The 15915-nt window shown below is 35.2% G+C and overlaps 1 protein-coding gene across 3 annotated transcripts in view; it reads right to left on the bottom strand.

Moving 5' to 3' along the window:
• LRMDA (leucine rich melanocyte differentiation associated) overlaps positions 1-15915 on the bottom strand; it is a 616557-nt gene that overhangs the window by 240985 nt on the left and 359657 nt on the right. For 2 of the 3 annotated variants that reach the window (XM_086899892.1, XM_086899893.1), the window contains exon 5: positions 10729-10855. In XM_086899892.1, the coding sequence (XP_086756018.1) occupies positions 10729-10855 (127 nt within the window). Of the gene's footprint in view, positions 1-5061; positions 8984-10728; positions 10856-15915 lie in introns of those variants that run through there. The other variant, XM_086899894.1, reaches the window with a different exon arrangement.

Raw genomic sequence — 15915 nt, 5'->3', positions numbered from 1 at the left:
CCTGTTTCAAATTCAGAAATTATATTTTTTCTATTGAATTATGTACTGTTTCTTCCAGTTCATGCTCGATGGGCTTGATGAAAACAGGTAGAATAAGAACATTCACTGTCTCTCCTACTCGAGTCTTCTTCCTAGACAGACTTCTCTTGTGTTACTGCCTTCACCTTTCACTTTAAAGCCAACATTTATGTCACATTGTGTGTGTGCAATTAATAATAATAATAATAATAATAATAATAATAATAATAATAATAATAATAATAATAATAAGAATAAGAATAGACTGACTGCTTACTCATATCTAAACATTTTACATAAATTTCCAGTCATTGTTGATTAGCTAGCAGGTGTATAACATAATGACACGTGCTTAATGGAAAAATAAAACAAAACAAAAGAGCAAAAGAATTATTATCATATAGATGCAAAACTTTACAGTGAGAGTCACAAGCCAGAGTCAGGTGGCAAGATAATGAAAGGAGCAATACAATGCAAATGCAAGCAGAGTGTAGCAATAAAAAACAACAATTCTCACACAGACCAGAGTGACCCACCCTCCTGCTTAGTGGAATTGTGAGTTAAACTTTGTCACATTTGTATAACTCCACTGGAGCAGGATCCTGACTCCACAGCATGGCTGGAGATAGCTGTTTATTATTTCAATAAAATGGGTTTCTTCCTTGTACATATGCTTTCTGTGTGTATTCACCATAACAGTCCTTTTGAGAAAACCCTCCAGAAAATAATTAACTTTAATAGCTATTCTACAGCTAAAGCTGCACAACTGGGTGGCAAATGTAACTGAGCTCTCTATAGCAAAACTGGGGTCTTCAACAGAATTATAAGAAAAAAGATTACAGGTTCAGCACTGCTTCTGGGGTAAAATGTATATTTGTGATAAATGTATAAAATCCCCTAAAAACTACACCCATTGAAACTTCATATTTAGCCTGATTTGCTTTCCAAATCATATAGACAGCACAGTTGTGTACAATCTTTAAACAAGTACAACCACAGAGAAATGCTGAGAGATTTAAGAGAAATAAAAGCATGATCAGCTAGCTTGTAATCTTCTTTTCTCTTATTCTCCTCCCTATAGCTGCATTAAATTGCCTGTTGAGAACAATAACATATTTGTGCTTTTATAGGTAGAATGATTTGTATTATGTAAAGATTTGGCTAACAGAGTAAAGATGCATTCAAACTGAGCTGGATTACATGCTGTTAATAATTTTCTGGATGCTCTAGGGGACCCATAATTCAGGAGGAATAGAGATTAGCATTTGAATATATACTTTGCAATACATCTCAAAGCAGACTTTTAAAATTTAGTTTTTGTCATTTTTCTAGAGCCACACTAACCAGAAATCAAATAACTTGAAAGCATTTTGAAGGAAAAAGTATACTACAATCAAGTTTTTATGCCCCACCTCTCCACATACTTCAGAGTATACAGAAAATCTATCTTTTCACAACTCCCACAGCCATTTCAATAGCCTTCTTTAGAGAGTCAGACTACCTGGAAAATGTAAATAGGCTTGCAGTATTGTTCTATGCATGTTCAATAAGTAGAGGAAACCAGAATTTGCTGTTCTGACTAAAAGCTCAAGCAAACTGGAAAGCTGGTTTGTTGTGGGTTAGCTTGTGTTTCAGAAAGTACTGTTAAAACACATTATTTTTACAAAATTAGTAGAACACCTCAAATTGCACAAAAATACCCCTTAAAATACGATAGCATTCTTTTGTTATTAACTTCAGCATAGACAAGACTACCATTTTGCTGTTCTCATGAAACACTGAACTCCTTTGGCCACCATTTCCTGAGCATTGAAATCCTTTGTAATTTTTGTATGTTTTTTCATGTCTATATTTTCATGACTTTCAAAGCACTTAGTACTTCAGAACAGTTTTAAAGCTTATGACTGATAAACATCATACTCTCTGACAAACTCAACTGGGCAGCATGCTGTAGAGTTTCTTTTTAATAAATTACTTTCCTTAGAATCATAGGGTTTGCCTAGCAAGCACAGATTCACTGGACAAAATATACTTTTCATGACCTTTGCTCCTCAGTTATAATTAGTTGTCTGGTCCCAGTTGCTTACAGTGTAAACAAAGAGTGATAAACCCACATTGGCTGCACGTATTTATTACATTACAACTCAGCTGCCAAATGTCTAACTGTTCTAATAAAAAACTATTTTCTAAGGTTTATGTTTTATTGCATGTGTGACTCCCTTATTGGTTAGCATTTTGGAGTTGTGGAAAAGGTTATGAATTTAGAAACTAACTGCATTCATATCATATTTAAAACTTAATGCTATTTTATTAAAGACATATGGGCCTCCAAAGTACACATATTAAATGTCATGTAAGAAAAGTAGCAGTTTAAATCATGGTCAAATTCATTTTTGACGTGACTCCTGAGGCTTCCCAAGATCTGAACTATTTCTTTGTAAATCTGGCAGTTTAACCACACTCATAAATCACTTTCAAAGCATATTATTTCTTAATTTTACTGCATTAGAGAGCATTTGGCCTACACAGTGAACTGTTTGTAACTGTTACATGAACAAAGTTGTATGTTTAGTCTTATAATGTGTGAAGAAAAAAAAGTCTTAATTTCTCAGTCCTGAATTTACCTTTTATTTCAACCCAAATTATACATTTCCTAACGAAATTTACCAGAATAAGATACATAGCATGGTTTGTTGTACTGACACAAGAAAAAGCTTCGTCTCCTGCTTCAAACTCGTAAGTTAGCATCACAAAGGCAACAGTAATTTAATCATTAAGCAAATATCCCACAGATTCTTTTACGAGAAAAAATACCTAAGGTTTTCAAATCCCACCAAGGCTGAAAGAGAAATTAATCATCTTTGGGACAGTGCATATGACTTTACTGGGTTCCTTGATGTAAAGACATTTAATACATTAAAACAGAAGCAAACCTTATATACATTTGAAAATTAAATGCATATCACTTAGGGACAGATTCCCTGTCTGCTCAAGTCTCAAGAAAACCTACCTCTAAAACAGATAATTCACAGAGCAGGATTCAAAGCGATGTCATTTTTTAATTGAATTGACATTTTGAATGTGATTGACATTTTCCTTATTTATTTTTAGAATTGTTTCTAATTAGGGATTTAATTACAATTTGTATGTATTCCTATGAGCATTTTTCTAGGATGAATTAGAGCAACAGTTTACTGCAAAAGTTTTATAATTTCACTAATTTCTTCAAAGAGATCACCAGTCCTCATTCACAAATATTTTTTTAGCTTTTTATCCACACAATTAATTTCCCCTGAAACACAGACCCATAACCTTATCTTAAAGATTTTATGCCAGGACCATTGTCTGCAAGAAGGACAAAATTAAAAAATGTTAGCATCAGCTTCAGTTAACATTCAGGAACTGGAACCAGAATCTGTAACTTCAATATGATTTTAAGGGAGCAGATGAAACTGTGTTGCATCCTTCTTCTTTGTCAAAGGGAACAGTTCTGGAAACTCGTAAGAAAAAAGTTCAGGATTTCTTACAAAATAGCCCTTTGGCCTATACATTTCTGGTAAGGGTGGAGACAAGGGAAGAAATATTAGCCCTTCTCTGAAAACAAATTATTAATTTTTTTTTTTCCTGAAATAACTCATAAACCAGCTTTAAATTGGTCATGTTCTTAGTCATTAATGAAGAGAGAATGACTGATATGCTTGAGCTTTTAGGAGATGACCTCATCACAGCCCTATCTGACTCTTGGACCACACTCTGGCTGATGTTAGTGAAGGGAAGGATTATTTTTTGTAATGCTCTGGTGTTCCTGACCTGCCAATATTTCAAGCACACAATCTCTTTTTTAGCACAACAGGAAAGGCAGGATTCAGCTGCTTAAACACAAGTTTCTACTGCTGTTTTAGCCACTCTACAGTATCGTGCCTGGTCTCCCATGGTGGCTTCAAAAAAACTTACATCTCCAATGTCAGACACTTATCTGTCATTCCTACAGGGTCTGCTGTATACTTTAGAGTATCTAAAATGGCACTAAGCTACTACTTTTAGGCATTTGCACTTTTTCCAAAGTGATTATAAATATTAGTGCATTCATTTTACCTTTCCCTTAGTTCCTCTCCTCTCTGACTCCATCTGACCATAACAACACTAAAAACCCAAAACCAGCGCTCATTTCACGGTGAGCTGCTGTATGATGTGCTTGCATCACATTTTACGTGGTGAAGTTATGGTTCTTCAGCTGTTCCTTGCTGCAAGATATGCTCCTGAGAAGATCACAACAACAAATCTTTGTCCTCACTGGCAGTGGCCCTTCTGACCATGTTTGTCTCTAACAGCTGGGGAACTTTTCTCGGGTCAGTGAGTCAGCAAAGCCAGGCTTTATCCTAGCACAGCACACAAATATCCTGCCAAGCCTGCTGTGAAAACTGTGGGACATCCAACCACAGTCAAAACAAGCAATAAATACAAAATCAGCCATGACAGCTCTTTCCAGCTTGTAAACCAGGTGCTTCACATGTACAAAATTCCAGGTAGATCCTGTGGTAGTGATAAGTTTGCCACTGATTTCCTCTTTCAGAAATATTGCTGAGATAAACAGCTTCCAGAAAGAAAAATTATAATTGGACCTTTCTTTCATGGCTAAAAATTGACATATATTCTAACCATGATACTTAAGACTACTACTACTTCAAAGGGAATAATTCACCAAAATGACTGTGTCCTAGGGTCCAGGAAAAAATAAAAAAATCACCTATAGGAACATAAGAATAGACAAAATCTGGCCCAGAGTTTTGCTAATGCCCTATTAAATCCATTTTCCTTCTTTTACAAAATTCAACATATGAACAACTCCTGTGCTTAACACTGGTGTCGTCTGATAATGAGATCCATTGCATTAGAAAAGAGAAACTACAAGAAGTTCTGCTTGTACACCAGTAGTGTTCCTATTTCCAAAAGAAAAACAAAACAAAAAAAGTCCCTATAAAATAAAGCTGTAGCCATATTGATCCATTAAGAATTTAAGACAATTGTGATCCTACTGTCTGATATCATGGTGTTACATTCTGCTGAATGGCATTTTATTAAATAGACTAAGAAGACAATACAAAAGCCAGCATCTAACTATTGAAGCTTCCATATATCTGAAACCATCAATGAAAATTTAAAAAAACATCAAACAAACAAACAAGCAACAACAAACATCCACAAAAACAAATAAACAACAATAAAACAACACAGCAGTAATAAAGCTGTCACAATAATTTCTTCAATTAAATGGAGGCATCACTTATATTCAGTGCCTATTTCCATTCATCAGAGAATTTCCAAGTGCTTTACAAATATCAAGTCTTACAAAGGAATCAATTTGCTCACTACTACTGAAAGACACAGACTTTTCAGGTGCAAAGTAGCAGCTGGTTAACTAGCACACTGCAACATTACTGAACAGCTTAGGGCAGAAGGTGGAGAAGAATGCCTTAGTAAATGGAGACTGTAGAAAAATCCATAGAGGCAGATTTAATCACCTGAACTGGATTCAGGCCAGAGCTCCAGGAATAACACCCCTTCCTATCTGAAAAATTCTTTGGGAGCATTAATGGCTAAAATGACACAAGCTTCATGACAATCATATACTTTTTTAAGGGAATAATTTTAGGAAAGAGACATCACCTTTTTCCTTCTGTATATTTAATAGCAATTAAGATAGTGAAATTTAGTCCGCGTAATAGCAGCCCAAAGAACATATGAGAATGTTTTTTTAAGAAATATCAGTGTAAGAACCAACAATGAAGCAGTCTTTCTCTCTACCCTAATGCACATATGACCCACACATATCTGTTCTTCCCTCTTTGACAGCTGGAATTACAGCAGGTTAAGAAGCAAACATGCTACAGACTTCTGCTTGAAATAAACTTTCCAAAAGAGTAAAATCACTGTGTGACTGCTACAATGTCCTTGAGGTAAATATTATTTACTGCATTACAGTCTAGATTGGAGTCTCAAATTTGTATCCTTGTTTTTTTTGGTATGTGAAAATTTGGCATCTGACAATAAGAAACCCTGTTGTATGGAAGCTCTCTCAAAGAGATATCTTATGAGCTAGCACTTCACTGACACCATGATTCTTTACTTTACTTTAGAAGATCTTACTCTGCATGTTATTCAAATGCTCTAAATTCATAAACCAAGATGTCTACACAGTGGCAATGGTAAAATGAAAAAGACTGTGAGCAATGCAGCTGTTCTCCAAAGTTCTGTCTCCTTTTATTTACTTTTTAAAACCATCTGCATTTTCCTAATTTAGGGAGGGGGTAGAAAGGTCCATGAGATACACTGGCAAAAATGTTTTGCCTATATTCATGGAAACAGGTATGACATACCTATTCAAGAAAAGTATGATTTTTGTTAAATAGTTTGGGATAAAAATTACTGAAATCATTCCTTATGCCTCATCTGTCTTTAACAGAAGCACATATCAGCATCGGTCACTTTGATAAAGAGCTTTTCCTATGAGCTTAAACACAAGAATACTGCCAGTGATCTGAAAGCAACAATGTAGATTTAATCTCACTTTATTCTTTAAATGGTACTGCCTAAATATTTACTCTTCCTCTCATAATAAAATAATCTCCTTCTACCCTTCAAGCAACACTGTGGGCATGAATCACAGACATTTATTACTTGGAATGTATTAGACTTGCCTTTCTGCTTCAGTGTCTCCATCTTAGTTCCTTAGAGAACAAATGCCATGTCAGGTTTCATAATTATAACTTACAATGAAAACAATGCATCAGAGAGTGAAAAAAATATTGAAAAAATTTAGAACACCTATACTGCCTTTTTTTTTTTCAGTTGTACAGAGTTCCCTTACAACCAGTGGAAAAGATGCTTTTGGTAAAGCTGCAAGTAAGCAGAATAACTACGTTTAATATTAAGTTTGTTACTTGGAAGTATATCTGCCAGTGATTTGGCCCTATAAGCTACTGCTACCGGTGACCAAATTCCTTCTGCTTTCTTTCACCAGTGTAAATAAAACAGATGAAAGTGTTAATCTTAAAAATGCAGTAAGTCAAAATATATTTGTGGGGAAGAGGGGCTGAGAAATACTGGGAAATATATGTATATGTATAATTAAATTTATATTTAAAGAGACTTATGACAGTATATGTCTATTCATAGCAACACACTTAAATAGATTTTATCATCTAGATTAAATGATCGTGAATACAGACTTTAAAATATGGAATTATGTACTTTGATACACCATAATTTCATTTTATTCATATCATATGCAATGCAAAAATGTGTATTCTTAATACATTTTTTCAAATCACATTTGCTTTGCATCTCTAAGTTTGAAAAATGAAACAGTTGGAAGCACAATTCGTATACCTATAAACCAAAGAGGGGTACAGTTTTAAATAATTATGTCAAGAAATGACAACTGTACTCTTTGTAGAAGCACAGATGAATAATTACAAAGCTGGGACACAATTAAGCAATTTTGACTGTCGTATTCTTGAGCTGTCTCTCTGATGTGAAATGCTGTCATGCCCAGAAACACACTTCACACTGGACAGGCATCTTCCACTTTGAGCTACACTTATGCCAGTGAAATGAGGTCATGGTCTGGTCATTAAACAAGGCTTCCTCATCTGGCTCAATGCCTCTTATCCAGCCAGACTTCTCCAGTCTTTATTAAAAGCAGGCATGATACAATGTTCAATATTTTGACAAAAGAAAACACAAACATAACAGAATACTGAAGTTTAGCTCACCTACATAGTGAGAAGGAATACTGCACTGTAACATTAAACTGTTTTCTAATAAATGATTGTATCTTTCCATAAGACAGTCATATCACAAACAGATGCATTTTCAACAAAGGATGAAATGAAGCAAAGCACAAGTGTAGTGTTCTGTTAAAAAAAAATAGGGAATAATGAAAGTAAAAAGAATTTATACAAAATAAAATATTTATGACTTAGTGATGACTAGTGATTGCTAGATACTCTCGCATTTGAGTAAACACAAGCTAGTCAGATGGAAATTTCTTGCTTTTATTCTCATTTTGTGTATTTTTTTCTTGGTGGGGTATTTTGCTCTCCCAAGTATTTCATGTCAAGACTAAAATGAAAACAACTCCCCACATCACAGCCTCTTTAGATCATCAGTCTGCCTTTTATGCTGAATAAGCCACACCATCTCCTTCTTATCATAATGGGGGAAAAAAGACACCACGTAAGTTAGGACTTTTTTTGTTGGTTTGTTGTTTTCAGTGGTTTGGTTTTGTTTCTTTCTCTGAAAAAACAGGTCTGAAAGGCCCACTGCTGTTACTAAATCTGGCAGAAGATTTTCATGTGGCATCCACCAACATCAATACTAATCACAGCATCTCCTTTCCTGGTAGCACTGGCTGACACAGTGCCTGCTACCTTAGGTGAGAGGGAAAGAAACCCATGTTATTCAGAACTTCATTATCATCAAGGTCATATATCACTATGCCAACTTACTAAGGAGTTTTTCTGATGACCAGTACTGGATATGCTGCAATCTTCCTCGGAGTTTGGATCAAGGTTTTAATCTCTAACTAGCTGCAGAAAGCTTAAAATATATTACCAGTACCTGCCTGTTAAATCTGGCTGAAGCTGGTCAAAAATATCGACAGCTGCGTGGGAGTGGAACTGATGAACAGAAAACACAAGATCCAGGAAATGTGAAGGCGAGAGAATAAAAACCCATTATGTATGCAATGTATAACACATGACAGAATTCAAAAGTACAGTTATTGTGCACATCATCTTGGTGATTTCTGGAGGAATGCTGCTTGCTGTGGTGTTCAAGTGGAGCTGTCAACAGCTGTACTCATACCTAGCTGCAACTCACAGAGTATATGCAGAGAAAATTCTACGAGTCTTCTCAGACACAGAAGAGTTTGCATGCATGTAGTACTATAAACATGAATATCCTAGGAAATAAGAACAAATCTGAAACAATTTGGAGCGCTCTATAATACCTGCATCAAATTTAATATTTATTTTAAATTAGCCACTTCTGTGATATGTATATAATTTCATATGATGAGAGTAATTTCACAGCACCTTAGAAAGCATTAATTCATGCCATAAAAATAATTTTAAATGATTTTGCCATCAGTAATTTGTACTGAACCATTTATAAAGAAGAAAGAAACTCTTTAGTATAGCAAAAACAATAGTAAATTGGAGTCTTCTGCAAATTTTCTGAAATAAATGTATGCTTTATCATATGACTTCGTGGGTAAATAATTCAAAACTATACAAAAGGTTCAGTTGTAGATCTAAAAGATAAAGATGTTATCCCTAAATTTGTTAAGTATTTTACCCTTAGCTATTGACTTAAAAAGAGGCTTAATCCTGAAAAGTAACTTCAAATTTGAGAGACACGTTTTTTTCCTGACACTATTAAGTTGCATGCAATTCACAGAGTAGACTCTTAAATAAGAGATCTCTTTATATATACCTACAGATATCTATAACTGGTAGATAAATTTATAAAAAAACTTCACCAGATCCAAAATCTGATTAGATAAGAATTGTGAAAGATTACATAGATATGCTATACCTAAGACAATTCAGCTGTTGCATTTGGCCAGATTCAAAGATGCTTTGCTGTGAATAGGCTCTCCACCACAGCTTAAAAATAAATTATTCCATTCATTTCATATATGAAGCTGAAATAACTAAAGGCAGTGGTAAACAATATATCAAAACAATGTTTGTATCAGAACTGCTAACATTTTAGTAGTTATAAATTAATCAGTCTGAATTAATTTGTAATGCACTGCAACTGTACTCATGATAATGCATTTATCCAGCAACACTATTATGCTACCAAACAGTGCATTTCCATAACCACTACATTATTATTCAGCATTATTGGAAATCTGCAATAAATTATTGATGGTATACTTTAGAGAAAAAGCAGCAAACAGAAAGCAAGTAGACTGAAAACTTGAGCAGAGTTTTAAGAAAGATCTGCAGTACTAAAGCACTCTGAGCACACCACAGACTGCTGTTATCAAGTATTGATCAACAAGGGAAAAAGAAGGAAAAGGGGAGAATTCACATTCGCATTCTGATTGCTTCAGCAGGATGCCCAGAGTTGATGGAAGCTGTATTAAATGCTCAGATTACTGAAACTGTCTCTCTGGTGCTGTCAATGCTTATTAGCAGGACACCACATTAAGTAACATCATACAAAATTAGAATCAACTGTTTCACTGAAAGCCAATAAACACCATAGTTGCAAGCTCTGCAATAGAAGTTTGGGTTTAACACACAAGGCAGGGGCCAACTTGTCAGAAAAAATTGCATTCTTTCACAAAAGTATATCATACAGTTGTTACATTTCCTTGGACAGGGTAAAAATATATTCTTTTGGGCTCAGTGACACATATTAGCTACTTTGCTATGTGAAACAGAGGTTGAAACCAGAAATTTGATCACATGGCAACAGCCCATTAGAAAAGTACCTGTTAGTTTCTACATTAAAACACAGAAAAAATTACTAAGGATTTTGTCCCCCATCTGACCACATTTATCAGTCCTTTAATTTAAAAGGTTTCACCTCTTTTTTTACCTTAGCAAAAGATGCAGCCAGGCTCTTGGAGTTATTTTAAAATAGTGTTAAAAAAACTCATATTATTGTTACCACTTTCATTTACTCTCCTACCTTAGCATCCTTGGGCTTAACCACTTTCATGAAGGCGCCTCTTATCAGGGCTTCCTCTCTCTCCCTCCTGGTTACTTTCCGAGTATCGAGAAACTTCAGGTTTGTCAATTTGTGCAGGACAAAATATCTGACAGATATCAAAATACACACAGTAAAAATCCAGTACTACACAAAGACATACTCACAGACTCAATGACTAAAAAATAACAGCCAAAATTAACAACAGCCTGTGTCTTCTCTGTGTATTTACCTTTTTCATGCAATGTAGCTTATGTACAAAGTTATAATACTTACCTTATTCTCTCAAATGAAGCCAAAACCATTTAATACTGTGGATCAAACACAATTATCCCTATGGACATGTATGTTCTCTCTGTGTATCAGTGAGGTATAAAGCATACTAAGGAACAGAATAACTTGGAAATTGTTTTGCATTGCCTGTTTGGGAAAAGGAATTTTGAGTGATACCAAAGATTCCAGCCCACACAGAGGGAGAAAATCAATCTGAGATATGGGAAATTTCCAGCCAACTTCTCTGCAAGAATTCTTACCATTTCCCAACACTTCTTTGGATCTTTTATTTTATTTTCCTAAAATCACAATGATCAGCATTTGGAAGGAGAATTCCAATTCGGTCCTGCCAGAGGGACAAGGTGTCCTTATGGCATACAGATCCCAGCTCAGGATTAAGGGCAGAAGCACACAGGGAGAGACTATTTATGGGAAATATAAGAATTCCAAGTTCTTATTAGGATTCATCAGTATTATATTCTATCTATTATTTCTACTCAAAGGATAGCAGCTTTCTAGCCTCAGAAAAACACTATTGGCTTCTGACCTGTAGAGGGAGAGAACATGGCAGAGTAAAACCAAAGCAAGGCACAAACACAGCAAATTCAATATCTAACCACCTCAAGTACACATTTAGTCAACAATTTCAAAATGTGAAGCAGAGTGAGGGCAATATCAGGCTTTTCCTGGCAGAGGGTAGAAAGGTGATGATAGTGTTCCCCAGCCAAGCTGCTTTGCATAAACCCCACGTCAGTCAGAGAGCTCCTCATCATATCCATCCCTTCTGGTACTGGGAGGAAGAAATTAAAGAAATAGAAAACTGCATAATGTTTTGGGGAAAAAAAATAAAAACAGAAAAAAATAAAGATTTCAAAAGGTAAAAGTTTATTTTATTTTACTGTTGTCTAAACCAGATAAACATGTAAAAATTACTGTAACACTCCCCCTTCTAAAACCAAGCAAAATCTAATGGTGCAAATAAAGCTTTCCATCAAGTACACCATTCCTCTGAAGCAACACTTCCATAAATTGTTAACTGAAGCTACAATACTCAGTTCTGAAATGCTCAGACAATTTAAATGTGAATTCTCAATCTATGGCTCTGAATTATATCAGTAGAAGAAAGAGAGAGAGTCACTTCACAAAACAGAACATCTCCTAAGACCATTTTTTTAAACAGCAGCTACAGACCTATGAGACAGACACATTCTCAGACTCATTCCAGCTTTCCTGGCCGCCCTTCCAGTCCTCTCTGGCATTTTGCTTGGCCTTATCTTTCACTGGAGGAGAAGCTATCCATCTTGCATTACTGGCAGAAAAGCTCTGATGACAACAGATTCTTTCAAATGAAGACATGTACAGAAGGAAACAATATGTCAAGAGTGAAGAAGAGTGAAGCTAAAAATGAGTAAAGACACCCACTAAGTGTAGGGTGAGAAAAGATGAATATTCAGGTGAAGAAAACATCGGTATTAGAAAATCAGCAAATGTTTAATGATGGAATGAAATATGCCATTGAAAAGCAGGCTGCAACAAAAATGACAACAGAATAAGACAGCACTGTCATCTATGCTGACTTTGGATCACAGCCCTAATGTCAGTCTCTCAATCATTTCAAAAGAGCTTAAAATTATAATAGCATTCCTTGATACAAATGTATTTTTGTATTTTTAAGCCATCCTGACTGCATTTCAAAAAACAGAATTAGCACTAGTACTTGTCAATTCCAGAAACAAAACCAAAAAACCCTACCCACACAAATTAAACAGCAAACTACTCCACAAGTCAGTGAGGTTGGTTCTTTTTTTTCAAACTTGCACTCCTTAAGCAAAGCAAATACCAAAAAGTAGGTACCATAAATATTATCCCTCTGGTAGAAAGAAGGTATATGTGCAATTCATCATTTTAAAAGTTGATTCAAAATGCAATCTCATTTATTCATATTCTTTTTACTAAATGTGGGATAAAAAGTGTCCATGCTATTTGAAAATAATACAATACATTACATTCATATTAAATGGCTGAAAAAAACCCAGCAATCTTCCTGGATACATTTTAGCTAGAAACATGAAGATGCAGCTTCAATCTAAATGTAACGCAAGTTTGCCATAAAAAATACAGGAAAGGATTACCAAAGCCTGGGAATGAACACTCTACAATATCAATTCAACCCTTGTAAATTTAATCCAGGGTTATTTGTTGCACAAAATCTCTTTACTGTGATGTATGACTTAGTTACTAAGGTTATCACAGCAGTATCCTAAAGTTGCCTAGTACATAAAACATTTCGGTTAACAATGCAGGGAGGTTAACTCCCACAGATAACCTACTATCAGAGGGTTAGACCAGATGACATGCCTCTGTCAGCTTTCAGGAGCTATTGATGGTTCAATCAGTTTGTTTTGAAGGTAAAGTACAACAAAAGGGCACTAAACTTATTCAAACTGTCAACAGGGACTATGGAATGTTGCTTGCAGGTAAGTAATTTTGGGTGTTTTAAGACTATTATCAAACACCAATGGCTGCAGAAAAAGACAGCTACTAATAACAGAACACAGCCATCATAAAATACTTTATGGCAGGCACTGGGACCCATAAATTGCATGACACATTGCACCTGTTTTAGACTTGTAAAATCACTAGTTAAAAGCACACTGGTTAATGAAGAAAGATCCATCTAGATTCTACACTGAGCTTAGAAAGGTTTATCTAGGTTAGAAATTGGGGTGCAGGGTGTCCCTATTCCCCCTCCCCCCTTTTATTTCTTAATAATTTTAAAACTTAGCACTGTTCCATGTGCTCTGAAACTGCTGTAACTGGGTTTTAACACCTTTGCTTTGGTGTGACAGAAGGTTATTATCTTCAGTGATGAGGATAAAAGTGAGATTCAAAGAGAGAAACGTAAAAATTAGACACACCAGGAAGGTGCTTACAGATCCACTCATCATTGCTTGCAAACTGATCATCTAATTCACAATGGATTAAAGAAATTATTTATTTAAGTAGAGTTGCACCTTCTTTTGTTCAGAATCATCTCCCCCACCTTGGCTCTCGGCATGGGTGCCAAGAGTCCCATGAAAACAAGGTCGTAACAGGTATTCATCATATCAACAGGACCACTCAGATATGGGAAAAGACCACAGAATATGAAATTTTATCTTATTTCCATCTTAGTTAAGTAAAAATGAAAATAAAGATTAACAGTTCATTTACCAATTTTGTATGTGCTGCATGCAGTAAGCTCCATTTTAAGACTTTTCACACAGACCTACCAGGGTATTGGAAAAGAGGCACATTTGCAAACTCTTCCACTGAGCCTTTAATGAAAGACTATTGTAAGAACTATATTCTGTATAGTATTCCAGTTGGTACTATAATTAACAAAAACTGGAATATAAAACTGTACTTCATGCATCAATATTTAAGTTTCAAATAAAAAATATACATGCTGTGAAAAATTGTGAAATGTTTGCTTGCAAGTATGCAGGAATATCCAGCTCTACTTGTATCATACCTGCAACTTGCTCTTTGTTTCAGAAAGTGTTCACTTTCATTTTTCTATTTTCTGAGCTATTATATTTCCTTTCCTTAACAATCACAGAGCATAAAAATAATATGCCTATTTCAAACTTTGAATGGCTGATTATGCTCTCAGTTACATTATTGTAAATTAGAAAAAATAAATAACCTGAAGTTGGCTTATTTAAATCAGCATTTTAATGGGGAAAGACAAAAAAAAAAATGAAATCAGAAGAATTGAACAAATGTATTTATGACAGTGAACTAAATTACGTTCTGTTATTGTTTCTTCTGCACCCCCAAAAAACTTACCCTTCTACCCCCCAAAAGCCTATATATGGCTACATAATTTCCTCTGCAACAAAAACATTTGTTAAATACCCAGATAAGGAGGAGGAGCCATAAACTTAAACCAGCCTCTTCCAGAAGAGAGGGCAGGATGTTGGCATGAGGTAGGTCACAGGGTCACATAGGACCCCCAGCAGCCTTGGCACTGTTTGGTGAGGACCACAGAACATTAAGGATTTCACACAGAAATCCACACCACCTCCAAGTATTTTAACACACTCTGCTCTTCCTTAGTGTAGCAAACAACTCTATGAACTAGAAAAATCTTTCTTTATATGTGTAACAGTAGTTACAGTTTTGCCTTGATTTACTGTGTTAGTACAGACAAGTTGGGTTTTATGGACTTCAATTTAGTTGTCTGAACAAACACATGGTCATTGTTCCTGCTCATGAACCCTTCCAGTGGCAAGTCTCAGATGGACCTTGTGTGGCCATTTGATGTCTTTCAAGCACAAACTTTTCCATGTGCTGGTGAGATGACAAGGCTCCACTCAAACACTGAAGCAGCACAGACTCATAGACTATACAGATGTCAGGGAATACCCTAATCATCTAATTAAGTACATAAAGAACATATTGAAGTAAAGACTTCAATTCTTCCTGCTGAAAGAGAGCCTCAACACTAAGTTCACTGGTACTCATCATGTATATTAGCATTATTTTCATTACTGAGTGAGAACTTCTAGTCTCCTACTGCTTATTGAACATATATATCTATATCACCAACCAAATACAAGACTTCTTAAAACAGACAGCCAAATTCTGTAGCATTTTTTTAAAAAAATAAATAAAACAAAACAACAATAAAACAAACAAAAACTGCAAGAATGCTGAAAATGCTCAAAGACCTGTGAGTTCTCACAAACAAAACTGTGGAATGGGAACAGCTGATTTAGCTTGAAAAGTTAATTCATACAAAACACATGCACTTCCCTTCTTGCTGTTACATCTTAAGAGGACTTCATAAGGTTATCATCATTTGCTCCCCCAGCCAAAGATAGCATATCTGGGACATGTACTTTTAAGCTA

This window comes from Cyanistes caeruleus, chromosome 8 (assembly GCF_971803275.1).
Source record: "Cyanistes caeruleus chromosome 8, bCyaCae1.hap1.1, whole genome shotgun sequence".
NCBI classification, from domain to species: Eukaryota; Metazoa; Chordata; class Aves; order Passeriformes; family Paridae; genus Cyanistes; species Cyanistes caeruleus.
Note: the sequence above shows the minus strand (reverse complement) of the source record. Positions and strands in the feature narration are given on the sequence as shown.